Consider the following 27790-nt stretch of genomic DNA (forward strand, 5'->3'; position numbering starts at 1 on the left):
CTTTCGTCGTTTGAGTTTCGTTGCTCCGTTCAATTTGATTCTTTTTGCAAACCGGAGTTCTTAAGTTGAACTTTCTAGTCAATCTCTCTTATTTGAGTTTTTCCCGTGCATCTCTGCTTGTTTCTTATGTATGCTATTGTTTGTTTGCGATAGAATTCCCAGAGTGTGAAGCGTGCTACTACGAGTCCCTATGTTTCGCGGATCGTCAGCAAGGCAAGTAACACATTGATCATACTCTTTCCATACCCAGTTTTTATGCATTAGAACCAATCCCCAAACATTGCATGAATAGGATGTCATTAACTTGTGGGTTGGGAAGTAGTTGTTGAGGTAGAACCTATTGCCCTGTTATATCAAACCCTTGGGAGTTACTTCTATGTGTTGCTTATATTGCTATGCTATGCTCGTAGACGTGGTTTGGGTTTGAGTGAAATCCATGATAGATGTGAGATTGTTAATTAATGGTTCAACTTAAGGTGGCAACTTAAATACACATCTGGGTGGATTGAGGCACCTGGAGTACCCAGTGTTGCCTGTATTTTTGGAAATCCCGGGGTTCCGTGTGATTTTCCTATGGACCGCCACCCAGGCTCAAAGGGAACTGAGATTATTCATGCTAGAAACTTCCATGTGCATCCACAAGCTATTATGGGCTCTAGCATAGTTGAGTAAGTTATGTGAAGCTCTTGAAGAGGTGGATCAGCAGGTAGAGGGCTGTAGGTTTGGTATGGTCCACCCGGTGTAGAGAGTTAATGTTTCCGAAAGACTATGTCTCGGTCATCCGTTTCTCAAACACCATGTAGTGCGAGAAATCCAACGGAGGCGATCAAGTCTTGTGGGGAAAAGTGCGCAAACCTCTGCAGAGTGTACAGTCTAATCATGGTTAGCCGTGTCCCCGGTTATGGACAATCTTGAGTATCTAGTACTTGTAGTATCTTAAGTATCTCATCACTCTAAAAATAATATTGTTGGGTTGTTAATTACTTTAATTGGGATTGAGTTGGAGGAACCTTCTCAATGATGTTTCAACCACCATAATAGTTAAATTAAAATATATTCCTTTGTTTTAGGAAAAAATTGGCTTTTCGCAAAACTATAACCATAGAGCTTTCCACCAGCCAAATATGCATGTAGTGATAGCATTATTCTGTTCTTGCTCTACTGTGTTATTTTGCCAGCATATTCCATGTGCTGACCTGTTTTCGGGCTGCAACGTATTATGTTGCAGACTTTTCAGACGAGGAGTAAGGTTCGTTAGGTCGTTGCTGTGCAGCTCAGCTATGCAATTGGAGTTGATGGACTCACTTTATCTTCCAAGCCTTCCGCTGTTATCGTATTAGATGGCCTTAAGCCATATTATTGTAATAAGTTCTCTTTTGAGACATTCGATGTAATAAGTGTGTGATTGCTACTCTATTATAAATCCTTCGACTACTGTGTGTGTCAGCATTGCCGATCCAGGGATGACACTGAAGCACAGAGACTTGACCGTTTGAGGACGGTCGCTACACTTCGGGTCCATAGCTATTAGCTAGATGGTTTCTTCTCTCTTTTTGGATCTCAATACAATGCAGGTGTGTTTGTTGAGATCGATGAATTGTGGGTTTATGATCAAGTTTATCCATGAACAATATTTGAATCTTCTCTGAATTCTTTTATATATGATTGGTTATCTTTGCAAGTCTCTTCAAATTATCAGTTTGGTTTGGCTTACTAGATTGATCTTTCTTGCAATGCCAGGAGTGCTTAGCTTTGGGTTCAATCTTGCGGTGTCCTTTCCCAGTGACAGTAGGGGCAGCAAGGCACGTATTGTATTGTTGCCATCGAGGATAAAAAGATGGGGTCTATATCATATTGCATGAGTTTATCCCTCTACATCATGTCATCTTGCTTAAACCGTTACTCTGTTCTGTTGAACTTAATACTCTAGATGCATGCTGGATAGCGGTCGATGTGTGTAGTGATAGTAGTAGATGCAGGCAGGAGTCGGTCTACTTGTCTTGGACGTGATGCCTATATACATGATCATACCTAGATATTCTCATAACTATGCTCAGTTCTCAATTGCTCAATAGTAATTTGTTTACCCACCGTAATACTTATGCTCTCGAGAGAAGCCACTAGTGAAACCTATGGCCCCAAGGTCTATTTTCCATCATATTAATCTTCCATCAACAAGCTATTTCTTTTGTTGTTTTTATTTTTCTTTATTTACTTTGCATCTTTATCATAAAAATACCACAAATATTATCTTATCATATCTATCACATCTCACTTTCGTAAGTGACCGTGAAGGGATTGACAACCCCTTTATTGCGTTGGTTGCGAGGATTTTATTTGTTGTGTTGGTGCGAGGGACTCGTGCGTGGCCTCCTACTGGATTGGTACCTTGGTTCTCAAAAACTGAGGGAAATACTCACGCTACTTTGCTGCATCGTCCTTTCCTCTTCAAGGGAAAACCAATGCAGTGCTCAAGAGGTAGCAAGAAGGATTTCTGGCGCCGCTGCCGGGGAGTCTACGCAAAAGTCAACATACCAAGTACCCATCACAAACCCTTATCTCCCACATTACTTTATTTTCCATTTGCCTCTCGTTTTCCTCTCCCCCACTTCACCCTTGCCGTTTTATTTGCCCTCTCTCTCCGTCCTCCTTCTCTCTCCCTATTTGCCTCTTTTTTTGCCCGCTTCTTGTTTGCTCGTGTGTTGGATTGCTTGCTTGTCGTTATGGCCAGTCCCTTATCCGCTCCTTTGTCTCCCGAGTTTGAGTTTCTTCACATCAAACCAAGACAAGGAGAAAACTTAAAAGATGCTTGGTTTAGGATGATGGAATCTTATCGTAATTGCACCCTAGAAGTGAATTTTAGAATTTTGCTTCGCAATTTTTATGTTGGACTAAATATGTCTCATAGACAACTCTTGGACTGCGTTGCCAAAGGAAATTTTATCGAAATTGATCCCAGTATTGCACATGAAATTATAGAGGGGATAGTGGGAACACTACCTCAACAAAAGGGGCCTCATCATACCTAGGAAGGAACCCAAGTTTTTGAGAAAATTTGTGAAGTAACAAAAATATTACAAAAATCTCTTGAACCTCTTAAGATTGTTAGCAGGAATCTTCACCGCGTGAATATGTTGATCACTCTTTGTAATAAGCGGTTGGATTCTTTAGATCTAAAAATTTCCTAATGTGAAGGGAAACATAAAGAACCTCCCGGATTCAAGCATGACTCTGCTAAAAAATTAAAAGAGGGCAATACCTAGATCTATCTTCGCTTTTATGCCTAGCTAGGGGCGTTAAACGATAGCGCTTGTTGGGAGGCAACCAAATTTTATTTTTATTCCTTTCTTTTTGCTCCTATTTAGTAATAAATAATTTATCTAGCCTCTGTTTTGGTTGTGTTTTTGTGTTTAATTAGTGTTTGTGCCAAGTAGAACCGTTGGGAAGACTTGGGGAAAGTCTTTTTGATCTTGCTGTAAAAAACAGAAACTTTAGTGCTCACGAGAATTGCTGCCATTTTTATTTGGAAAGTGATATTTAGTTAATTCTTTTTGCATATGATTAATAGATAAATTCCTCACGTCCAGAAATTTATTTTAGAATTTTTGGGGTCCCAGAAGTTTGCGTTAGCTACACATTACTACAGACTGTTCTGTTTTTGACAGATTCTGTTTTTCATGTGTTGTTTGCTTATTTTGATGAATCTATGGCTAGTAAAATAGTTTATAAACCATAAAGAAGTTGGAATACAGTAGGTTTAACACCAATATAAATAAATAATGAGTTCATTACAGTACATTGAAGTGGTGTTTTGTTTTCTTTCGCTAACGGAGCTCACGAGATTTTCTACTTTGAGTTTTGTGTTGTGAAGTTTTCATGTTTTGGGAAAAAGATTTGATAGATTATGGAACAAGGAGTGGCAAGAGCCTAAGCTTTGGGATGCCCATGGCACCCCAAGATAATCTAAGGACACCTAAAAGCCAAAGCTTGGGGATGCCCCGGAAGGCATCCCCTCTTTCGTCTACTTCCATCGGTAACTTTACTTGGAGCTATATTTTTATTCACCATATGATATGTGTTTTGCTTGGAGCGTCTTGTGTTATTTAAGTATTTATTCGTTAGTTGCCACAATCATCTTTGTTGTACACACCATTTTGAGAGAAACACACATGATTTGGTAATTATTAGAATACTCTATGTGCTTCACTTATATCTTTTGAGTTATACAGTTTTTGCTCTAGTGCTTCACTTATATCTTTTAGAGCACGGTGGTGGATTTGTTTTATAGAAAATATTGTTCTCTCATGCTTCACTTATATTATTTTGAGAGTCTTAAACAGCATGGTAATTTACTTAAACTGGGAAATTAATCCTAATATGCTAGGCATTCAAGATTAGTAAAAAAAAATCTTATGAGTGTGCTGAATACTAAGAGAAGTTTGATACTTGATAATTGTTTTGAGATATTGATATGGTGATATTAGAGTCATGATAGTTGAGTAGTTGTGAATTTGAGAAATACTTGTGTTGAAGTTTGTGATTCCCGTAGCATGCACGTATGGTGAACCGTTATGTGAAAAAGTCGGAGCATGATTTATTTATTGATCGTCTTTCTTATGAGTGGCGGTCGGGGACGACCGATGGTCTTTTCCTACCAATCTATCCCCCTAGGAGCATGCGCATAATACTTTGTTTCGATAACTAATAGATTTTTGCAATAAGTATGTGAGTTTTTTATGACTAATGTTGATTCCATGGATTATACGCACTCTCACCCTTCCACCATTGCTAGCTTCTCTAATACCGTGCACCTTTTGTCGGTATCATACACCCACCATATACCTTCCTCAAAACAGCCACCATACCTACCTATCATGGCATTTCCATAGCCATTCCGAGATATATTGCCATGCAACTTTCCACCGTTCTGTTTACTATGACACGCTCCATCATTGTCATATTGCTTTGCATGATCATGTAGTTGACATTGTATTTGTGGCAAAGCCACCGTTCATAATTCTTTCATACATGTCACTCATGCATCATTGCACATCCCGGTACACCGCCGGAGGCATTCACATAGAGTCATATTTTGTTCTAAGTATTGAGTTGTAATTGTTGAGTTGTAAGTAAATACAAGTGTGATGGTCATCATTCATAGAGTATTGTCCCCAAAAAAGGGGGACAATACTACTATCCTTTTACCACACTTGTGCTTCAAAGTAGCAGCATGATGTTCATGATAGAGAGTCTCCTATGATATCACTTTCATATACTAGTGGGAATTTTTCATTATAGAACTTGGCTTGTATATTCCAATGATGGGCTTCCTCAAAATGCCCTAGGTCTTCGTGAGCAAGCGAGTTGGATGCACACCCACTTAGTTCCTTTTGTTGAGCTTTCATATACTTATAGCTCTAGTACAAACGTTGCATGGCAATCCCTACTCACTCACATTGATATCTATTAATGGGCATCTCCTTGTAGCGACCAGACCTCAAACGGTCCAATCTCTGTGCTCAGGTGTCATCCCTGGATCAGTAATGCTGACACCACACTGTACTTGAAGGATTTATAACAGAGTAGCAATCACACACTTATTACATCGAGAGTCTCAAAAGAGAACTTATTACAATAAATATGGCTTAAGGCCATGTACTAACGATAACAGCGGAAGGCTTGGAAGATAAGTGAGTCCATCAACTCCAACGGCATCACTGACTATAGAACCATGACCTAAAAGCACCTTAATCGTCGTTTGAAAAGTCTGCAACATTAACGTTGCAGCCCGAAACAGGTCAGCACATGGAATATGCTGGCAATGTAACACATAGAGAGTAATGGAAGAAATAGGCTATACTATATGCATATTTGGCTGGTGGAAAGCTCTATGGTTACAGTTTTGCGTAAAGCCAATTTTTCCCTACTGCAAAGGAATAAATTTTTATTTAACTATCATGGTAGTTGTTAAACATTGAGAATGGTTGACAGCATTCTCAATCCCAATTAAACATCATCATTAAACAAAACCCAACAAATTAATTTTAGAGTAACATGATGAGATTCACATGATAATCCAGGTACTAGATACTCAAGATGTCCATAACCGGGGACACGTCTAACCATGATTAGTTTATACGCTCTGCAGAGGTTTGCGCACTTTTCCCCACAAGACTCGATCTCCTCCGTTTGATTTTTCGCACTACATGGTGTTTGAGAACCGAATGACCGAGACATAGTCTTTCAGAAGCGCTAGCACCTTACGATCGGGTAGACCGTTACACCTACTTTCCCCTACATCTGCTAGTCTACCACTTTAAGAGTTCGCACGACTTACTCAACTATGCTAGAGCCCATAGTAGCTTGTGGCTGCACACGGAAGTTTCTAGCATGAATAATCTCATGATCCCTTTGAGCCTGGGTGGCGGTCCAAAAGAAAACAGGCAATCGCTGGAATACCCAGGTGCCTCAATCCACCCAGATGTGTATTTAAGTTGCCACCTTAGATAAACCATTAATTTAACAATCTCACATCTTTCATGGATACACTCACCCAATCCACGTCTACTAGCATAGCATAGCATAATAAGCAACGTAGAAGTAACTCCGAAAGGTTTGATAATAACAGGTAATAGGTACTACCTCATCTACTTCCCAAACCCACAATTTAATTAGATCCTAACCATGCACTGTGTGAGGATTGATCTAATGCAATAAAAACTGGGTAGTTGGAAGTATGATCAAAGTGATACTTGCCTTGCTGATGATCCGCAAAACCTAGCGATTCGAAGTAGCAAGCGGCGCACTCCGGGTACTCTATCGCAAACAAACAAGCATACAATAAGTACTCAACTAATGCACAGGTAAAACTCAAATAAGAGATCTAACCAGAAAGTTCAACTTAAGAACTTTGGTTGGCAAAAAGAATCAAATCAAACGAAGCAACGAAAGACAAACGGTAAAAGAAACAAGCTTCGTTTACTATTCTGGATCTAGGGCAATTTTTATAGTGGCAAAAACTTGTTTGAGTTGTTTAAACGGAAAGAGGGTTTCGAGACGAAACTCCACGCATTTGAATTGCCTGATTCCGATAAACGAGCGAAAAGTTAGACTAGAACGAAAAACGGATTAGGAATCGTGATCAGAAAATCGCGGATTTAATCCAAGAAAAAGAAAACGATGAACAGATTAATGAACGAACTTTCGTTAACTGGATCTAATCGAATAACGCGTTCGTTAAAACGAACGAATGGGTGAACACTCACTAAATAAATAAACCGGAAAACCCGATCTATTAAAAAAATGAACTAAAAAAACCGAATGAAACCGACGGAAAAACGATCGGTTTTTAAAAAAAACCGGCAGCAAGATCTACCAAATAAGTACTCAACTAATGCACAGGTAGAACTCAAATTAGATATCTAACCAAAAAGTTCAACTTAAGAACTCCGGTTGGCAAAAAGAATCAAATCAAACGAAGCAACAAAAGACAAACGACAAAAGAAATAAGCTTCGTTTACTATGCTGGATCTACGGCAATTTTTACAGTGGCAAAAACTTGTTTGAGTTGGTTAAACGGGAAGAGGGTTTTGAGACGAAACTCTAGGCGCTTGAATCCCCTGAGTCTGATAAACGAGCGAAAAGTTAGACTAGAACGAAAAACGGATCAGGAATCACGATCAGAAAAATCACGGATTTAATCCGAGAAAAAGAAAACGACGAACAGATTAACGAATGTACGTTCGTTAACTGGATCTAATCGAAGAACGCGTTCGTTCAAACGAACGAACGGGTGAACGCTCGCTAAATAAATAAACCGGAAAAACCGATCTATTAAAAAACAAACTAAAAAAACAAACGAAACCGACGGAAAACCGATCGGTTTTAAAAAACCGGCGGCGAGATCTACCTCCGGCGTCGGCTAGGGCGGCGGCGGGCGACGCGGGCTAGGGCGGCGGCTAGGGTTTGGTGGGGGGTGGAGGCTGGGCCTCCCCGGCTATTTAAAGCCGGCTGTGCCAAGTGTCCAGGTCGGATACGGCCCGGTAAGTCGGTTGCACATTTTTTTTAAATAGTTACGCTCAGGAAAAAAAACAAAAGGAATACTAAACGGACTCCAAAAATTCCAAAATAAATTTTATCCGGCTTCCAAAATCAAGCCGCACAGGATGAACATTTATTTGGGGCCTAAATGCAATTTTAAAAAACGCGCATTTTTCCTAAATTCAAATAAAATAGCAAATAAAACCAAAATAAAATCTTATTTGATTTATTTATTAAATCCTCAGTATTTCTTTATTTTTGGGAAAGTCATTTTATTCCCGCTCTCATATTTTTATAAATAATTGAAGATAAAATAAATAAAATCAAATGATCCTATTTTCAAAATTTGAGAAAACTCAAATATGAAAATAACAAAATCCCCAACTCTCTCCGAGGGTCCTTGAGTTGCGTAGAATTTTCTAGGATCAACCAAAATGCAATGAAATATGATATGCAATGATCTAGTGTATAACATTCCAAATTAAAAATTTGGGATGTTACAATAGCCCGTTGATACGCCTAGTTGATGTGAGACTATCTTATCCCTTTTTGTCTTCTCCACAACCACCATTCTATTCCACATATATTGCTATGTCCATGGCTCACGCTCATGTATTGCGTCAAGATTGAAAAAGTTTGAGAACACCAAAAGTATGAAACAATTGCTTGGCTTGTCATCGGGGTTGTGCATGATTTGAATACTTTGTGTGGTGAAGATGGAGCATAGCCAGACTATATTATTTTGTAGGGATAACTTTCTTTGGCCATGTTATTTTGAGAAGACATAATTGCTTAGTTAGTATGCTTGAAGTATTATTATTTTTATGCCAATATTAAACTTTTGTCTTGAATCTTTTGGATCTGAATATTCATAACACAATTAAGAAAATTACATTGAAATTATGCCAAGTAGCATTCCACATCAAAAATTCCGTTTTTATCACTTACCTACTCGAGGACGAGCAGGAATTAAGCTTGGGGATGCTTGATACGTCTCCAATGTATCTATAATTTTTTATTGTTCCATGCGATATTGTATTCTGTTTTGGACATTATTGGGCTTTATTATACACTTTTATATTATTTTTGGGACTAACCTATTAACCGGAGTCCCAGCCCAGAATTGCTGTTTTTTGCCTATTTCATAGTTTCGCAGAAAAAGAATATCAAATGGAGTCCAAACGGAATTAAAACTTTGGGAACATGATTTTCGGAACGAACGTGATCCAGAGGACTTGGACCCTACGTCAAGACAGCAACCAGGAAGGCACGAGGTAGGGGGCGCGCCTACCCCCCCCCCCAGGCGCACCCTCCACCCTTGTGGGCCCACGTTGCTCCACCGACGTACTTCTTCCTCCTATATATACCTACGTACCCCCAAACTACCAGATACAGAGCCAAAACCCTAATTCCACCACCGCAACCGTCTTTACCCGTGAGATCCCATCTTGGGGCCTTTTCCAGAACTCTGCCGGAGGGGGCATCGATTACGGAGGGCTTCTACATCAACACCATAGCCTCTCCGGTGATGTGTGAGTAGTTTACTTCAGACCTTCGGGTCCATAGCTATTAGCTAGATGGCTTCTTCTCTCTTTTTGGATCTCAATACAATGCCCCCCCTCTCTTGTGGAGATATATTCGATGTAATCTTCTTTTGCGGTGTGTTTGTTGAGATTGATGAATTGTGGGTTTATGATCAAGTTTATCTATGAAGAATTTTTGAATCTTCTCTGAATTCTTTTATGTATGATTGGTTATATTTTCAAGTCTCTTCGAATTATCAGTTTGGTTTTGTCCTACTAGATTGATCTTTCTTGCAATGGGAGAAGTGCTTAGCTTTGGGTTCAATCTTGCGGTGTCCTTTCCCAGTGACAGTAGGGGCAGCAAGGCACATATTGTATTGTTGCCATCGAGGATAACAAGATGGGGTTTATATCATATTGCATGAGTTTATCCCTCTACATCATGTCATTTTGCTTAAAGCGTTACTCTGTTCTTTTGAACTTAATACTCTAGATGCATGCTGGATAGCGGTCGATGTGTGGAGTAATAGTAGTAGATGCAGACAGGAGTCTGTCTACTTGTCTCGGACGTGATGACTATATACATGATCATACCTAGATATTATCATAACTATGCTCAATTCTGTCAATTGCTCAACAATAATTAGTGTACCCACCGTAATACTTATGCTCTCGAGAGAAGCCACTAGTCAAACCTATGGCCCCCGGGTCTATTTTCCATCATATTAATCTTCCATCAACAGGCTATTTCTTTTGCCATTTTTATTTTTCTTTATTTACTTTGCATCTTTATCAAAAAAATACCAAAAATATCATCTTATCATATCTAGCAGATCTCACTTTCGTAAGTGACTGTGAAGGGATTGACAACCCCTTTATTGCGTTGGTTGCGAGGATTTTATTTGTTTGTGTAGGTGCGAGGGACTCGTCTGTGGCCTCCTACTAGATTGGTACTTTGGTTTTCAAAAACTGAGGGAAATACTTACACTACTTTGCTGCATCACCCTTTCCTCTTCAAGGGAAAACCAACGCAGTGCTCAAGAGGTAGCACTGATCTGGATCCATATGTTTCATGCTATGGTTAGATTTATCATAATTCTTCTTTCATAGTTGCGAATGCTTGTGAGAGGGGTTAATCACAAGTGGGAGGCTTGTCCAAGGAAGGGCAGAACCCAAGCACCGGTCCACCCACATATCAAATTATCAAAGTAACAAACGCGAATCATATGAGCATGATGAAAACTAGCTTGCCAATAATTCCCATGTGTCCTCGGGAGCGCTTTGATTTATATAAGAGTTCGTCCAGGCTTGTCCTTTGCTAAAAAAGGATTGGGCCACCTTACTGCACTTTATTTACTTTTGTTACTTGTTAGCCGTTATGAATTATCTTATCACACAACTATCTGTTATTGATAATTTCAGTGCTTGCAAAAAATACCTTGCTGAAAACCACTTGTCATTTTCTTATGCTCCTCGTTGGGTTCGACACTCTTACTTATCGAAAGGACTAAGATAGATCCCCTATACTTGCGGGTCATCAAGACTCTTTTCTGGCTCCATTGTCGGGGAGTTAAGAGCCTTTGGTAGGTGGAATTTGGTAAGGAAACATTTATATAGTGTGCTGAAATTTACTGTCACTTGTTACTATAGATAATAATCCTTTGAGGGGCTTGTTCAGGGTATCTTCACCTCGACCGGAAGAGCAAAGAGTTTCTCCTCAACCTATCGCACCTACTGGAAATATTTACTATGAAATTCCTTTGGGTATGATAGAGAAACTACTAGCTAATCCTTATGCAGGAGACGGAACATTACATCCTGATATGAACCTAATCTATGTGGATGAAGTTTGTCGATTATTTAAGCTTGCAGGGTTGCTGGAGGATGTTGTCAAGAAGAAGGTATTCCCTTTATCTTTGAAGGGAAAGGCATTGACATGTTATAGGCTATGTGATGATATTGGATCACGGAACTACAACCGATTGAAATTGGAATTTCATTAGAAGTTTTATCCTATGCATCTGGTTCATCGTGATCAGAATTATATATATATAATTTTTGGCCTCGTGAAGGACAAAGTATCGCTCAAGCTTGGGGGAGGCTTAAGTCAATGTTATATTCATTCCCCAATCATGATCTCTCAAGAGAAATTATTATTCAGAACTTTTATGCTCGACTTTCTCATAATGATCGATCCATGCTCGATACTTCTTGTAATGGTTCTTTTATGAAGAAGGATATTGAATTCAAATTGGATTTATTGGAAAGAATTAAACGCAACTCTGAAGATTGGGAACTCGAAAAAAAAGGTAAGGAGTCAGGTATAAACCTTAAGTTTGATTGTGTTAAATCTTTTATGGACACCGATGCTTTTCGTGATTTTAGCACTAAATATGGACTTGACTCTGAGATAGTAGCTTCTTTCTGTGAATCATTTTCTACTCATGTTGATCTCCCTAAGGAGAAGTGGTTTAAATATCATCCTCCCATTGAAGTTAAAGTAGTAGAACCTACTAAAGTTGAAGAAGAAGCTGTTACTTATAATGTTAATCCTATTGTTACTACTGCTTATATTGAGAAACCACCTTTCCCTGTTAGAATAAAGGATCATGCTAAAGCTTCACTGTGGTTCGTAAGAGTTACACTAGAACACCTACTATCGGTGTACCAAAGTTTGGGATCTTTAGCACCCCATACTTATGCACGGGCAGTCGTAGCCACCTCCATGGCAAGGCCTGAAGGGGGCGACCGAGAACAAGATACAAGGCAAGGAGAAGCAGCCAAGCCAGAGACCAGAAGACAGAGGGCGAACTAGACCCCCGGCAAGATCCTTGCCGGGACGGCTTGCGAGACCCCGACAAGATCCTTGCCAGGGACGATTTGTAGATCACTCACAAAAGGCACCCTTGAGGTTGAGAGCTCCGACACCATCAACAGTGTTAAAACCAAGATCCAAGGGCATGCGCGTAGTGGCGTGAAGATCTTTGTGAGGGCCTGGAGATGAGGCTCCGGAAAGATCCTTGCGGGGGACGTCCGCGAGCCCCGGCAGGATCCTTGCTGGGGGCATCGGCAAGACCGCAGCAAGACTCCGCCACCCCATCACCACTCCAGCGTCGTGGCTAGCCTGCCAGCCTAGCAAGCACCTGCGTGGTGACATGTAGATCTTCATGAAGACCCTTCCACCTCTCCAGCACAGCAGCTAGCCAGCCAACTTGGCACTGCATGCCCCATCGGCGTGGACGCGTGTCGAGACGAGGCGGCAACGGACGGGATGGGCACTCCTCCCATCCCCGATAAAGCTAGAGGGCACGTAAGCAGTGCATTTATGGCATTTGTCCTAAGACGCCGGTGATAAACATAGGTACTGTAGCAGCTTTACACCTCATGTGTACCACTGTGGCAGCCCCTTGGACATATAAAAGGAGGCCCACAGCGTACTGGAAGGGGATTCAAACTTTTGAACCTCTCGACCCAGCATGCATGCAAGCAGCTAGTCGGAGCTCAAGAACACAAAATATACAATCAAGCAGGACTAGGCTCTTACGCTTCTCAGCGGCCCGAACCTGGATAAAAATCCGTCGTGTTAACCTTTAGATCCGCTCTTTGCACCACTCCTCCTCCCTGCCGAACCATAGAAGGGACCCAAGTGATCCCATAGGTGTCAACCTTCCCTAAGTGCCAACATCTTTGGTGCACCAGGCAGGGGCGTGAGAGTTCTGCAAACCCGATCTAGCAGTTAGCACGTCGTTTCCTCGATCACCTTGGCTCCCAAGAAGAAGGGTACCATGGCGGTCACTATGTCTGGAGCCGTGCTGCCTATGGGCAGTACGGCAACCTCCGGGGCATCCGCACCGGCGTCCGCGCTGTGGTCCTCCTAGGTTGTACATGACAAGCAGCGCCACGAAGTTGGTGACCCCGGACGCCGCCGTGCGAAGAGCCACAACATCGTTCCCAAGATGCACAAGGCCAGCAAGCGCTAATGAGCCGCCAAGGCTCCGTATTCCTATTTTTTCTTCTTTCCTTTTCACAAAGGACAGAAAGTTCCCTTGAGCGCAAGTTTGCCTGGGGGAATAGAGAGTGTGGACGCCAACAGGCGATGCCAACAGCTTGCAAAGAAGAATATAGTAGCAAAAAGCTAAGTCATGAGGCTTTGAGCAAATTTCTTTTAATATCAAGTTTATTGCCCTCGAATGGTCTCGGTTCTTGTATAAGGAAAACCTGCGCAAAGGAACCTTGTCAGATTTGGTTGCGCCCTTGCTCCATTTCAAGTCCGCTCAACGGCTCAAGTGGCTGCCCTAGAAACGGCAAGGTGCCTTGCCGGCAGCGGCACCCCCAGCAGGCTGCTAAGGATCCATCCTCAAAGCGCTCGCGGCTAGGGTGCATGCACCGGAAGGCCTTTCCCAGTAACGCGTAGGGTGTGTACCATAAAAGGAGGAATCATATGAGAGATATAACATGCATTCAATCCACAAACATAGCAAGTTATATTACAATAATAGTTGCCGCAGTTCTAACTTAAGCGGAACTATTTTTGGTATGGATCCATGGCGGCAAGGGGAAGCGGAGCGCCTAGTCCTGACGCTGGCCCTCCACCCTCGTGACGTGGTCGACCAGGATGACAACGGGCGTGACTCCTCAAGTGCCCTGCGGTCCGCGTCTGCCGGCTAGCTGTCCTGGTTAAGGTTGAGGCCGAGATTCCTGTACGCCACCTTGGTGAGCACCTTGAGGAGGGTGCCACGGCAAAGCTTCCGGGACTCGTTGGCCAGGTGGGTCGCTCGGTGTTCGTGGAGTAGCTTCAAGGCGTCAAGGACGGCCTCGAGGAACATGGTCACCCTAGCGCTCTCAGAAAACCTGTCGTCATGGGAGTACCTGATGCTCGGCAGGCCCATGGTGGATAGCTGCATGGTGAGCTTCTCCGAGACGTCGACGAGGCATGCGGTCCAGATCTTCACGCCGCTCACAAAGTCTTTGTGCTTGGTGGCAGCGCTCGCGAACAACTGCTCCCCATCCTCGAGTTTCTTGGTGGGGGTCTTCTCGCTGGCTCTGCTGCTCACTAGGGTCTCCTCCAGGTTAGCCAGCTTCAGCTTCAAATCAGCAATAGAGTCATTGGCCTCGGAGAGCAGCTTGTCCCTATCGGATATGGTGGTCCACAGGCCCGCCAAGGTGTCGATGGTCTTGTCCCTGTCACTCTTGAGCGTCGCGACCTCCTTGTTGTGCTTCTCCAGCTCTGCCCCCAGCTCCTCCACCTTGCCAGCCAGATCGCTCTTGGCGGCCTTTGCCGCTTCAGCAGCATCGACGGCCTCCTTTAGCTTGTCGGCGTGATTTAGGACCAGAGCGGAGAGTGCATCATTGTGTTTCTGCTCCGGTTCTTGGGTCCGCTGCGTGACGAGCTTCTTGATTTCTTCATCCTTGTCGCGGAGCTTGGCGGCAAGCGCCTCCTCACGAGCGGTAAGGTCTTCTTCTTGGGCGTCGATCGAGATGCGGCGCTCCCTTAGCTCACCGTCCTCCTTGGCGATCCATGCAACATCCTCCTCCTGGGTCTTCTTGATATCTGATTTCTTCAGAAGAAGCTCATTCCACTGCTGACCCAGCTGCTCCTAGCCGGCCTTCAGGTCTTGCCGGGCCTCCATAAACCATACCTATGTCTACTCAACATGCTCCTGGAGGCCCGCCTCCGCTGCGTCGACGACCGCCATCCTGGAGTCCAGCTTCTCCTTGAGGACACGGTGAAGTGCCTGAAGCTTGTGGAAGTTGCTGCTAATAGCTTGGAGGAGCTGGCCCTCCTTGGAACTGTCGCTGCTGGCACTTGGCTCGTTGACAACTTGGAGCCCGGCGGCGACAATGACCTCTTCATCAAAAACCTCCCCCTCGGCAGGCGCCCCGGTGCGTGCCGTCCCTGGGATGGTGACAAATAGATCCTCGCAAATCTTCAGGTGTCTGCTCGAGTGGGGGGCTTCGGAGGTGGACGGTTGGTCGTCGGCCACCGTTGCCCCGGCAGCTGAGGGCTCCGGGACCGATGTAGCGCCAGGCGCTCCTGAGGCATGGATGCCATCAGTACGGTCACCGGTCCCCTTGCTGGCCTCCCCGATAGATCCCCTAGCGGCCTCTTTGTGTGCTTCCTTGGCGGCCTCGTCGGCGGCAATCTCGTCAGCATGAGCGGCGGCATCCTTGGCGATCTCCTCAACGGTGCCATCGACATCCATTTGACCCGCCGAGGAGAGGTTTGAAAACCAAGGAGGGGAAGAAGATGAAACCAAGATCGAAGTTTAAAGCAAGAAGAAAAAGATTACACTGGAGAACAGATCAAGGCCATGAGGCTGGCGGCTTACCTACGACAAGTTGGGGAGGAGTGGTTCCCTCCCCGTCAATGCTCGTTGCCGGGATGGGGCCGCCGGCACCTGTGCTTGCCGGCTCCTCCTCCACACGCGAGGGCTCGTCGGGGGAGGGCCTACTGGAGGTCTCTCCCTTGGCGGCGTAGGCTCGCCGGTAGAAGACCTTGCCAGGGACCCGTCCTTGGGTGGTGTGGTGGTTGATGGAGGAGGCATGTTGGGGGCGGCCCTTGACGGCCCCTCCTATTGCCGCTCTTCCCCTGCAAACCCGGCAAGACTGATGGTGAACAGACACGCCCCGGTGCTCGCCAACAGAAAGTGGGTGGTGGACTCACGCTGGGGGCTGAGTCGGGGGCTGCATCGTGGGCTTGGGCCCGGGATGATCGTGATCAACTCCGGCGCACTCGAGGTGCTTGCTGGGGGCTCATCGCCTGTCGAGGTCTTGGCCCTCTTTGCCATCCTCTGCGCCAGTGTCTCCGTGTCCCTGCAAAAGCAAGCCAAGAAAAAGTTAAATCAAGCAAGATAACCAGAACAGGAATCCAAGAGATGGAGAAGGTGGTGGACAATACAAAAAAAAGACACATTCATGACATTTTGGGCCGAACGAATTTTTTTTCTGTCATACTTATGAAACTTCTATGACAATAATTGTGACAAAACCCGATATCATTATAGATGTGGTGGGGTCCTACTTCAATGACAAAAAATCATGACAGAAAATGGGCTTTTCGTCCTGGGCGGGCCGGAGACACGGCTGCATGACATTCTTTGCGCTGTCCATGATAGAAAAAACTGTGGTAGAAGCGAGGGCGAGGAAAATATCAGGGAGTTCCTGGTTACGGTGGCTGTTCGGGGGCCGAGCGATGCGCGTTTCTCTTATACATACGCGCGTGTGCGCGAGGCGTTGCACTCTAATTGAAACCTGAGTGAGGCGTTGGGCTCTAACTGAACCCGAGCGATTGCACTACAGGCTAAGCGTTACTGAACCCGAGCGATCGATCGATGGTTGTTAACTGAACCTGATCGAGCGATTCCTTCGCTACTACTACTAACTAAAGCCGATCGATCCTGCCTCTAGATGAACAGTGAGCGTTGTTGGGGGTTTGGATGAAAAGTTCCCGGTGGGGTTTGGATGAACAGGAACCCGTGGTAGTAGAGGCCGTTGTCGCTGGATGAACAGTACCCCGATCAATCGAGCCGGTGGATGAACAGGACCCCGTGGAGGGATGGATGAACAGGACCCCGTGGAGGGCTAGTTGAACAGTAGCCAGTGGAGGGCTGGTTGAACAGTAGCGGGTGGAGGGCTGGATGAACAGTAGCCCATGGAGGGGTGGTTGAACGGGACCCCGTGGAGAGGGCTGGTTGAACAGTAGCCGATGGAGGCTGGATGTACATGAGCCCGTGGATGAACAGTCGCAGGTGGAGGCTGGAGGAGGTCGACAGTGGATGAACAGTACCCCGTGGAGGCTGGAGGAGGTCGACGGTGGAGATGAATAGTATCCCATGGAGTCCCGTTTTACGGTACGCCACACCCCTCCCGATGAACACGACCCCCGTTTCGACCGTAGCACTCCAACACAAGTCCGTTTCCTCCGTCTTGGGTACGCCACACCCCTCCCGGTCAACAGGACCCCATTTCAATCGCAGGAGGTCCAACAGAAGTCTGTTTCCTCTGTTTTGCGGTACGCCAGACCCCTCCTGATGAACAGGATCCCGTTTCGACCATTGCCGGTCAAACACAAGGCCGTTTCCTCCGTTCTGCAGTACGCCAAGCCGGTTGGCTCCCGATGAATAGGACGACACATTCCGTTCCGACCCAGCCGGTTGGCTCCCCATGAACATGATGACGGCGCAGTTTCTCCGTTCCGACCCAGCCATGTACACGAGCGTAGGCCACATGTATGCGCGAGTAGGCATTTGAGACCCCGCCGGTATGTACGTACATGGCTGTATTTACTTTCTTGCACCCTGGCCACTGTACGTACGTGTACATGCTATGTGTGTGTGCCTCTACTACGACATATGCGCGCCTCTACATCAACCAGTGTGTACGTACACGTTCACGACCAAAATGACAACGCTACGTACGCTTCGACCAGGTGGGTCCCGACTATCAGGTACTTCCTGGCATGTGAAGATGTAGCTGGTGGGTCCCAGTAGTCAGGGGGGAAATGTTTTTTTCACGAAATACAATGGCCCGTCCAGTGGGTCCCTGCTGTCAGGTGGAGGAATAATTATTTTGCACGTAATAAGGAGGCAGTTCCTTGCTGCGGCCGTGGACCCAACTGTCAGCCTCTCCACGTACAGTACTCTTCCGATGGAAGTCATTCCTTGACCACATTGACCACGCCACGCCGAGAGCACCACGGCGGTGGACGATGGTGAGGCCTAGGAATGGGATGACGTGGAGCTGGGGAAGACGCGGCAGTGGAAGCCCACGCGGAGAGGAGTATAAGGGTTCATTGGTTCGGCTGCGGTGTGAGGCTTCTGTCGCCGTAGAATAATAGGGTGTGTGGGTGAGTAGAGGTGGATGGCCTGGCCAGCGGTGGGGGTAGTAACGCGGTGAGACCTCCGCGGCATCATAGCCGTCCATGGGAGGCAGGAGCACGCGACACGACCGACGCTGGTTTGGGCGGCTGGAGCAAGAAGACCATAGGTTGAAGAAGCACTACGGTCGTTGGATGGACATCGTATGGTCACTGGAGCTAGAATCATTCATCTTGACTAAGTTGACAAAGCCCTCCGTCGCTGTCAACTTAGTAGGCCCACAAGTTAGCCTCCCACACAGGGGGTAGTCATTTTTTGTGCGTAATAAGGAGGCACTTCCTTGCGTGCGAAGATATAGCTGGTGGGTCCGAGATGTTAGCGGGGGAATGTTTTTTTCGTGAAATACAAAGGCCCTTCCGGTGGGTCCCAGATGTCAGGTGGAGGAATCATTATTTTGCGTGTAATAAGGAGGCATTTCCTTGTGTGCGGCGATGGACCCAGATGTCAGCCTCTGCATGTACAGTCCACTTCTGATGGATGTCCTTCGTTGACCACATTGACCACGCCGCGCAGAGAGCACCAGGGCGGTGGACGATGGTGAAGCCTATGAAGGGAATGACACGGAGCCGGGGAAGACACGACAGTTGCTGCCCACGCGGTGGGGGAGTACGAGGGTTGACTGTCTCGGCTGCCGTCGCCGGAAAATAACATGAGGTGTGGGTGAGTAGAGGGATAGACAGGCCACGGATGCGAGTATGGTGGGGCCGTGAGGCCTGCCCGACAGCATAGCCGGCCACGGGAGGCGGGAGCAGGCGGTTCCGCCAACGCTGGTTTAGGCGGCTGGAGCAGGAAGATCAGAGACTGAAGAACCATGATTGCCATTAGATTGACATCTAACGGTCTGACACTGGTAGAGTCAATTGTTGGCTAAGTTTCTTTTTTTCGGAAACCTTGTGTATGCATGAACTTAGTAGGCCCACAAGTCAGCCTCCAAATCTGTGGCAGACAACATAGAGCCCATTTTCTAAAAAAATATAATTTGCAGCTCATTTGCTAATTCTTAAGTAATTTATTACAGCCTATTTTCTGCCTAGGACCACGTTCAAAAAGTTTAACCTTATTTTGCTTATATCGGTGGAGTCCGAACTGTTATAATCCCAAAATGATGAACATTTTTTAAGAACTTATTGATTTGCCAAAAAATCGTTTTGTTTTTGTAAGCAAATAAGACGTGGTACAATTGAGTTGGTTTAAGGGAAAACCAATGGTAAAAAAATCAGCGCTGGTAGGGAAAACAACAACAAAAATTAAGGATGTAAATATGAAAAGGGAACTTTATGAATTTTCAATATAGTGATACGTGTATATGAACTAGTAAAACTATTGGTAGATATTAGAAAACGTATGTAGGACATGGTGTTTCAAGTGGAAAATAGAACTGGGCTGTGTGTTTGATTCAGTAAAAAAAACTGCCTGCAGATGTTGTAAGACAAAATATAACTAATGTTGGCGGGCCAGAGGCCAGTAGATACCTACTAGATCTTTGTGCCCCGTTGTCATTATGGGTTGGGCCTGTTAAAAACAAAAACAAGACTGGGCAGTCTACAGCCCAGTTGAAACTAGATCGACCTAAAAAAACAATATACCTGCTCAACAAACGAGAGAATTCTCCAAGTACAGACTGATAACTGGGATGCAGCACTTGTTTCCAAAAATTTGGAAACTGGGAATTCGAACGGCAGGTGCTTATACTACCCATCAAATAAAAATCAGGTGCCTGAAAATTCGTTTCGAACCAAATGATTCAGCTTTATATCCACGTTGTGGGCATTCTGGGAACGGGGGTCCCCAGAGTTGCCTGCCTGCGACCCGAAGCGTGGCTCCCTCAGTGGCCCTGTACGTCCCATCTTCGCCAAGCCTCGGGAGGCGGACGATGCAAGACCTCCTCAGGGGCGGCCTCACCAGGCTGGCTCGCGAGGGGCGGAGAGATCAAGGCGAGGGGAACCTCGCAAGGTTTCTGTGACGCAAGCCATGACGACTGGAGCCAGGTGGGCGCTAGCGTGCGTAGTGTCCTCGTTTCCTCTTTGGTGCTAAAGGGGCAAGCATAGACGAGGAGTCCCTAGGCATCAGGCAAAGGTTTCCATATCGGTGCAACAAGACCAAGACCAGCAGGACAACAGGGCGGAGGTCATCATGGAGCCCAAGACGGTGTCACCACCAGAGCCTTTGGCAGGGTGGCAGGCGAAGACTAATTTTGTGAGGATAGCTTGAACTAGTTGTCTCCATTCGAATTTGGCCGTTGTGGGATCCCTTCCCGCTCAACATTTGGGAAGAGGACTAGGGCCTCTATAAACAGGACTAGCCACCACCATAGGGATCCATCTCATCTTGGACTAGACCCATCCCACCAAGGCCACCAGACAAGTTCGCCGAACACAAGAACACCTCTCCTCGCGAGGTTGTTCTTCCCTTGTAACTGTTCATCCTCAGCCAAAGAGGCAATCCACCACACCACACTGGAGTAGGGTATTACACCACAATGGTGGCCCGAACCAGTATAAATCTTGTGTCTCATGTTCTTTGGGTTCGTTGAGCTAGGCCGTGAGATCGTAGAGTGTGCGAGTTAGAGAGGGGGAGAGATCTTCGTGCGCACCCCGGTGTTCGAACCTCAAGGGTTTTGCCGGAACCTGAAATCCGACATTTGGCACGCCAGGTAGGTGTGCGTCGAAGCTTTGCCCCCTCGGACGGCCTCGCCTCTCCAACCGACTCTCATGGACGCCGCCTCTTCTCCGACTGGATCGACGGGCGCCCTCCACAGCGCCGTGGGGCTCCGGGTCTTCACCCCCGCCTTGCGGCGGGTGCAGTGGCCACACAAGTTCAAGCCGGAGATGCCGCCCCATTACGAAGGTGCGGCGGACCCGGCAACTTTCTTGCTGGCATACGAGGAGGCCGTCTTGGAGGCTGGGGGTGATGATAAAGTCATGGCCAACTGGCTCCCAATGGCCCTGGCTGGCATGCCGCGCGCCTGGCTCCTCCATCTGCCGGAGTCTTCAGAGGACCAGCACCCCCCGTCGTCGTGGCTCTCCTCGGTGGCTCGCAGGCGCCAACCTCGGATCGCCATGCCAAGCCGTTCTTTCGCCAGATCAGCATCATCTCCATGTGGCAGGGGGCTCCCCCGGGTTGGGCGGCGCCCAAGGCCGACCTGATCTTCAACTCAGAGGATCACCCAATCATCACCTTCGGCTCGGGCGTGCTTCCGATGCTTTCACGCCCACCATCTGCGGCGTAGCCATTACCAAGACCCTCATCGATGGCGGCGCTGGCCTCAACGTGCTCTCCGTGGAGGCTTTCAGCCTCCTTCACGTACCACTCGAGCGGCTCCGCCCCAGCAAGCCTTTTTCCGGGATCGGCGGTGGCTCCTCCGACCCCCTAGGGCAGATCCGTCTCCCCGTGACTTTTGGCACACGCGACAACTACCGCACCGAGCTGATCGAATTCGATATCGCCCGCATCGGCTTGCCGTACAACGCCATCCTCGGGTACACGGTGCTGATCCAGTTCATGGAAGCCACTCATCCTGCCTACAACCTCATGAAGATGCCAGGAAGCAAGGACGTCCTCACCGTGGTCGGAGACACCAAGGAAGCCGTGGCGGCCCTCAAGCTCGCCTTCAGGGCCACGGCGGCAGCTTGCCCGACCGACAAGGCAGTGTCCAGAACCAAGGGGGCTGCACCGACCAAGAAGAAGCAGCTGTTCACCTAGGGTCAAGCCAAGACAAAGCAGATACCAGTCGACGAGGATGGGGCCTCTGGTGCCACCTTTACCATAGCACCGACCTTGCCGCATATCAAGAAAAAGAGTTGGTGGACTTCTTTCGGGCGAACAGGGAAGTATTCGCTTGGGAACCCAAGCAGCTGGCTGGGGTCCCGAGAAGAGTGATCGAGCATCATCTGAGGGTATGCCCCAACATGCGCCCTGTGAAGCAGAGGGTAAGGCGGAAATCCATGGAGAAGCAGTCCTTCATTGTCCAGGAAACCCGCAAGTTGGAAGCAGCGGGTGTCATTCGCAAAGTCCGGTACCCGGAGTGGCTGGCGAATCCGGTCGTCGTGCCGAAGAAAGGAGGGAAGGAGCGCATGTGTGTCGACTTCACCAACCTCAACAAGGCCTACCCTCATGACCCGTTCCCGCTGCCGCACATCGACCAGATTGTCGACTCCACCGCCAAGTGCGATCTGCTATGTTTCCTGGATGTGTTCTCAGGCTACCACCAGATCAAGATGGCGGTGGAAGATGAGGAGAAGACAGCCTTCCTGACCCCAGGCGGGGTGTACTACTACACTTGCATGCCATTCAGACTGCACAACGCAGGGGCGACCTTCCAGCGATTGATGCACATCGCCTTGGGGCAGTAGCTCGGAAGAAACGTTGAGGCCTACGTCGATGACATTGTGGTGAAGTCTCCGGAGGCGAGAACTCTGATTCAGGACCTGGAGGAGACCTTCGCGAGCCTACACCAGGTGGACCTGTGGCTCAAACCGGAGAAGTGCGTGTTTCGTGTCCCTTCGGGCAAGCTACTGGGCTTCCTCGTGTCCCACAGGGGGATCGAGGCCAATCCGGAGAAGGTCAAGGCAATCGAAGACATGAGCCCACCACAAAACCTCAAGGAGATGCAGAAGCTTGCAGGCTGTGTGACTTCGTTGGGGCGCTTCATCTCCAAGTTAGGGGAGCACGCATTGCCGTTCTTCAGCTGATGAAGAAGAAGGGTCCATTCGAGTGGACCCCCGAGGCCGACCTGGCATTTCAAGGCCTCAAGAGATACTTGACCAGCCCGCCGGTGATGGTGGCGCCTCATCCTCGCGAGCCCTTGGTACTCTACCTGTCTGCCACACCCCACTCCGCCAGCACGACACTAGTGGCCCTTAGGGAGGGCCCGAGGTCGAGGACCTGCCAAGTGGAGTCACCAAGACGGATGAGGCAGCTCAGGAACAAGGCGATGCTCCTAAGACAGCGGCTGCCCCGATAGGTCATCAAGCCCCAGGAGCAGGAAGCCCGCAGGAAACACCTCAGTCCCGGGAGCCAAAAACTCCGTCAGCTCCCCCACCCTTGTCGAGCAACCAGTGTACATCATCAGCACGGTCCTGCAAGATGAGAGGGCGCGATACCCCATGCCTCATAAGCTACTGCCCGCGCTCTTGGTGGCCTCGCGCAAGCTGCGCCACTACTTCCAAGGCCACCCCATCAAGGTCGTTTCATCTTACCCATTGGAGAGAGTGCTCAGAAGCCCCAATGCTGCGGGAAGGGTCGCCGAATGGAACATCGAGCAGCAAGCATTCAACCTGGAGTTCAGCACAACCAGGGTCATCAAGGCGGCTACACTCGCCGACTTTGTGGCGGAATAGACCGACGCATCGGAGCTCGAAGCAGGCGAGAACCGATCCCTCTTGCCAGGAAGTGAAGTGCCAGATGGTTGCCTCATGTACTTCGATGGCGCGTTCGCACGGTAGGGCACGGGGGTTGGAGCCATGCTCATTTCACCCACTCAGGACAAGCTTTACTACGCCGTGTAGCTCTGCTTCCAGTGGGGCTTGAAGGTGTCCAACAACATCGTATAGTAAGAGGGTCTCATCTCCGGCCTCAAAGCAGCGGTGGCCCTGGGGGTGAAGTGCCTCACCGTCAAGGGAGACTCGCGGCTCTTCATTAACTTCTCCAACAAGGTGTACGAGCCAAAGGATGAGCACATGGAGGCATACCTCGCAGAGGTGCGCAAAATGGAGAAGCAGTTCCTAGGCCTGGAACTACGGCATGTGCCTCGTGGCACCAACAAAGAAGCTGATGACATCGCCAGAAGAGCATCCAAGCGGCTGCCCCATGAGCCTAGCGTCTTTGAGGAGCGGATCTTCAAGCCTTCACCCGCACCTCCGCCTGCGGAGTCAGTGCCATCTCAGGAGGAACTCCCCCAGCCTCCAGCCTTAGGAGCACCCGCCTGCGGCCCGGCCTCAGGAGTGCGCCTCCTCTTAGCGCTCGAGCCTCAGGAGGGGTGCTGGATTGAGGAGTTCAAGGCGTACCTGACGCAAGGCGCGTTGCCGGGGAAGGAGGAAGATGCGGAGCATGTGGCCCGACAGGCTACGGCATACTGCATTCAGGAGGGTGAGTTATACAGGAAGCGGCCAAATGATGTTTCTCTATGATGTATTTCCAGGGAACAGGGGAATGAGCTGTTGGCCGACATACATGGCGGAGACTGCGGGCACCACTCGTCGTCACGCACCCTGGTTGGCAAGGCTTTCCGCAGCGGGTTCTACTGGCCCATGGCACTCAACAACATGGCTGAGCTGGTGAAATCCTGCGAGGCCTGCCAGCTGCACGCCAAGCAGATCCACCAGCCCGCTCAGGACCTCCAGACTATCCCGCTCTCATGGTTGTTCGCGGTCTGGGGGCTGGATATCCTGGGCTAAAAGCACAAGTGCTCCCTAGGTGGTTTTGGTAATTGATGATAACATATCTCTTGTTGGACTAATGTTTCTATCTAGTATGTTTCAGATAAGTTCAACAATGGAGTGGCATGGACTAAAGGTTGTGGGAGCTCCTTCAAGATGCTAAGGACAAAGGATTGGCTAAAGCCTCAAGCTCAAGACTCTTCATTTCACATTTTAGTGATCCAAGATCACATTGAGTCTTTAGGAAAAGCCAATACTATCAACAAGGGATGAGGTGTTGCTTAATGAGCCTCTTGCTTCATGTGCTTAATGATATGCTCCAAAATCCTCAGCTACTTTCCCACTTCCACAAATGACCTAAACCCTAAGCCAAACTCGGTCATACCGATTCTTTCTATCCGGCGCCACCGAGTTTCACTTGTCATAAGCCACTGCCAAACCCTAGCAATTCGGTTCTACCAATAGGGATCTCGGTCTCACCGAGATGGGATTGCAAACTCTCTGTTATCTATTGCAATATTTTCGGTCCCACCGAGATATGCAATCAGTCCCACCGAGATTGCAATGTAAATTCAGTGTTTCCTTTTTGTAACTTTTTGGTCTCACCGAAAGAGCAAATCGGTCCCACCGAGTTTGCCTGACCAACTCTCTGGTTAGCTAATTACCAAATTCGGTCTCACCGAGTTTGTGTAATCGGTCTCACCGAGATTACGTTATGCCAAAACCCTAACCATATCGGTCCTACCGAGTTGCATGTCAGTCCCACCGAAAATCTCTAACAGTCACTAGATTTACATTTTCGGTCCGACTGAGTTTGTTGATTCGGTCCCACCGAGATTGGAAAACTGTGTGTAATGGTTGGATTTTGTGTGGAGGCTATATATACCCCTCCACCTCCTCTTCATTCGTGGAGAGAGCCATAAGAACACATACACCATTCCAACTGATATGTTCTGAGAAAGAACCACCTACTCATGTGTTGAGACCAAGATATTCCATTCCTACCATATGAATCTTGATCTCTAGCCTTCCCCAAGTTGCTTTCCACTCAAACCTTCTTTCCACCAGATCCAAATCCTATGAGAGAGAGTTGAGTGTTGGGGAGACTATCATTTGAAGCACAAGAGCAAGGAGTTCATTACCTACACACCATTTGTTACTTCTTGGAGAGTGGTGTCTCCTAGATTGGCTAGGTGTCACTTGGGAGCCTCCAACAAGATTGTGGAGTTGAACCAAGGAGTTTGTAAGGGCAAGGAGATTGCCTACTTCGTGAAGATCTACCGCTAGTGAGGCAAGTCCTTCGTGGGCGATGGCCATGGTGGGATAGACAAGGTTGCTTCTTCATGGACCCTTTGTGGGTGGTTGCTTCTTCGTGGACCCTTCGTGGGTGGAGCCCTTCGTGGACTCGCGCAACCGTTACCCTTTGTGGGTGGAGCCCTCCGTGGACTCGCGCAACCGTTACCCTTTGTGGGTTGAAGTCTCCATCAACGTGGATGTAGGATAGCACCACCTATCCGAACCACGGGAAAAACATCCGCGTCTCCAATTGCGTTTGAACTCTCCAAACCCTTTCCCTTACATTCTTGCAAGTTGCATGCTTTATATTCCGCTGCTCATATACTCTTTGCATGCTTGCTTCATATGTATTGTGAATGTTGAAATTATGCCTAAACTCCACTTGAACTGAAAAAGCTTAAAAATTGCAACTTTAGCATTAAGTGTCTAATCCCCCCCCTCTAGACACATCTACTTCTAGATCCTACATGGGCCCATTCCCTCGAGCGCTTGGAGGCTACCGCTACCTCTACGTCGCCATTGAAAAATTCACCAAATGGGCGGAAGTGGAAGCTGTCCGCACCATCCCCGCCGGGTCAGTAGTCAAGTTCATCAAAGGGCCTCGTAAGCCGATTTGGGGTCCCTAATTGCATCATCACCGACAACGGCTCGCATTTCACTAGCAATCTCTTCAAAACGTATTGTGCTAACCTTGGAACGCAGATCTTCTGCACCTCTGTGGCGCACCCCAGCATCAACGGCCAGGCTAAACGCGCCAACCCGGAGGTCTTGAGGGGCCTCAAGACAAGGACTTTCAAGAAGAAGCTCGAGGCCTGCGGTAGGGGCTGGCACGACGAGCTCCAATCTGTGCTATGGTCCATCTGCACCACCGCCACCAGGCCGACAGGCGAGACCCCGTTCTTCCTCATCTACGGAGCAGAGGTGGTTCTCTCACACGAGGTCAGGCATCGCTCCGCGCGGGTCCTGGCTATTGATGAAACGCAGCAGGACGCCATGTGGGGGATGGATCTCGTGCAAGGGGAGGAACACCGCCGAGAAGCCTCGGTCCGAGCTTCGAGGTACCAGCAGGCGCTGCGGCAGTACCACTGCCGCAGCGTCCGCTCGAGGACGCTCGAGGTGGGTGATCTTGTCCTGAGGCGGGTGCCCTCCAGGGAAGGGCCGCACAAGCTCTCGCCCATGTGGGAGGGCCTGTTTCGGGTCGCCCACGTCTCCAGGCTTGGCACCACGCGCCTGGAGACACAGGACGGGATCCCCATCCAGAACGCCTGGAACATCCAACACCTCCGGAAGTTCTACCCATGAAGCAAGGCCCGGTGCCTGTGAAGCAAGGCCTAGTGCCTGTGTAGAATCTCCACTTGTGACACTCTCACGTAAAAATGAGTGGGGCTGTACACGCCCCGGAGTCTCCGGAGTGCCGCCCTCGGGCCTCGGGGGCTCCCTCCCACGCCTAGTGGCAGCACTTAGCTCCGCACTGGTGAGAAGACAAGAAGACTAGACTAGGTGCTGGACGCAGCTTTTCATTTGCTTTCCACAGTTGGTTGCCCTTTATTTTAAGTGAGAATTTGCTTTCTGGTGTTCGTTGCTGGCCTGATTCCATTGTCCTTATTGCCTCCTTTTCTGCCCTTGGTCCCCCGTTTTTGACCCGTCCTCTCCCTCGCGTGCCTCACGAGGGGGCTGG

The 27790-nt window shown here is 48.0% G+C and overlaps 1 protein-coding gene across 1 annotated transcript; it reads left to right on the forward strand.

Moving 5' to 3' along the window:
- Window positions 1-24117: 24117 nt before the first annotated feature.
- Window positions 24118-24567, forward strand: LOC147990763 (uncharacterized). Its single transcript, XM_087538380.1, has one exon. It carries the CDS (start codon window positions 24118-24120, stop codon window positions 24565-24567), a length of 450 nt encoding a protein of 149 aa, XP_087394506.1.
- The last annotated feature ends 3223 nt before the right edge of the window (window positions 24568-27790 follow it).

The sequence above is a fragment of the Triticum urartu genome, chromosome 1A (assembly GCF_056163025.1).
Source record: "Triticum urartu cultivar PI428250 chromosome 1A, HENAU_Tu73, whole genome shotgun sequence".
NCBI lineage: Eukaryota > Viridiplantae > Streptophyta > Magnoliopsida > Poales > Poaceae > Triticum > Triticum urartu.

Excerpts from the sequence above, each read along its gene's own strand:
- LOC147990763 (XM_087538380.1), top strand. The coding sequence starts at position 24,118 with ATGGAGGCATACCTCGCAGAGGTGCGCAAAATGGAGAAGCAGTTCCTA.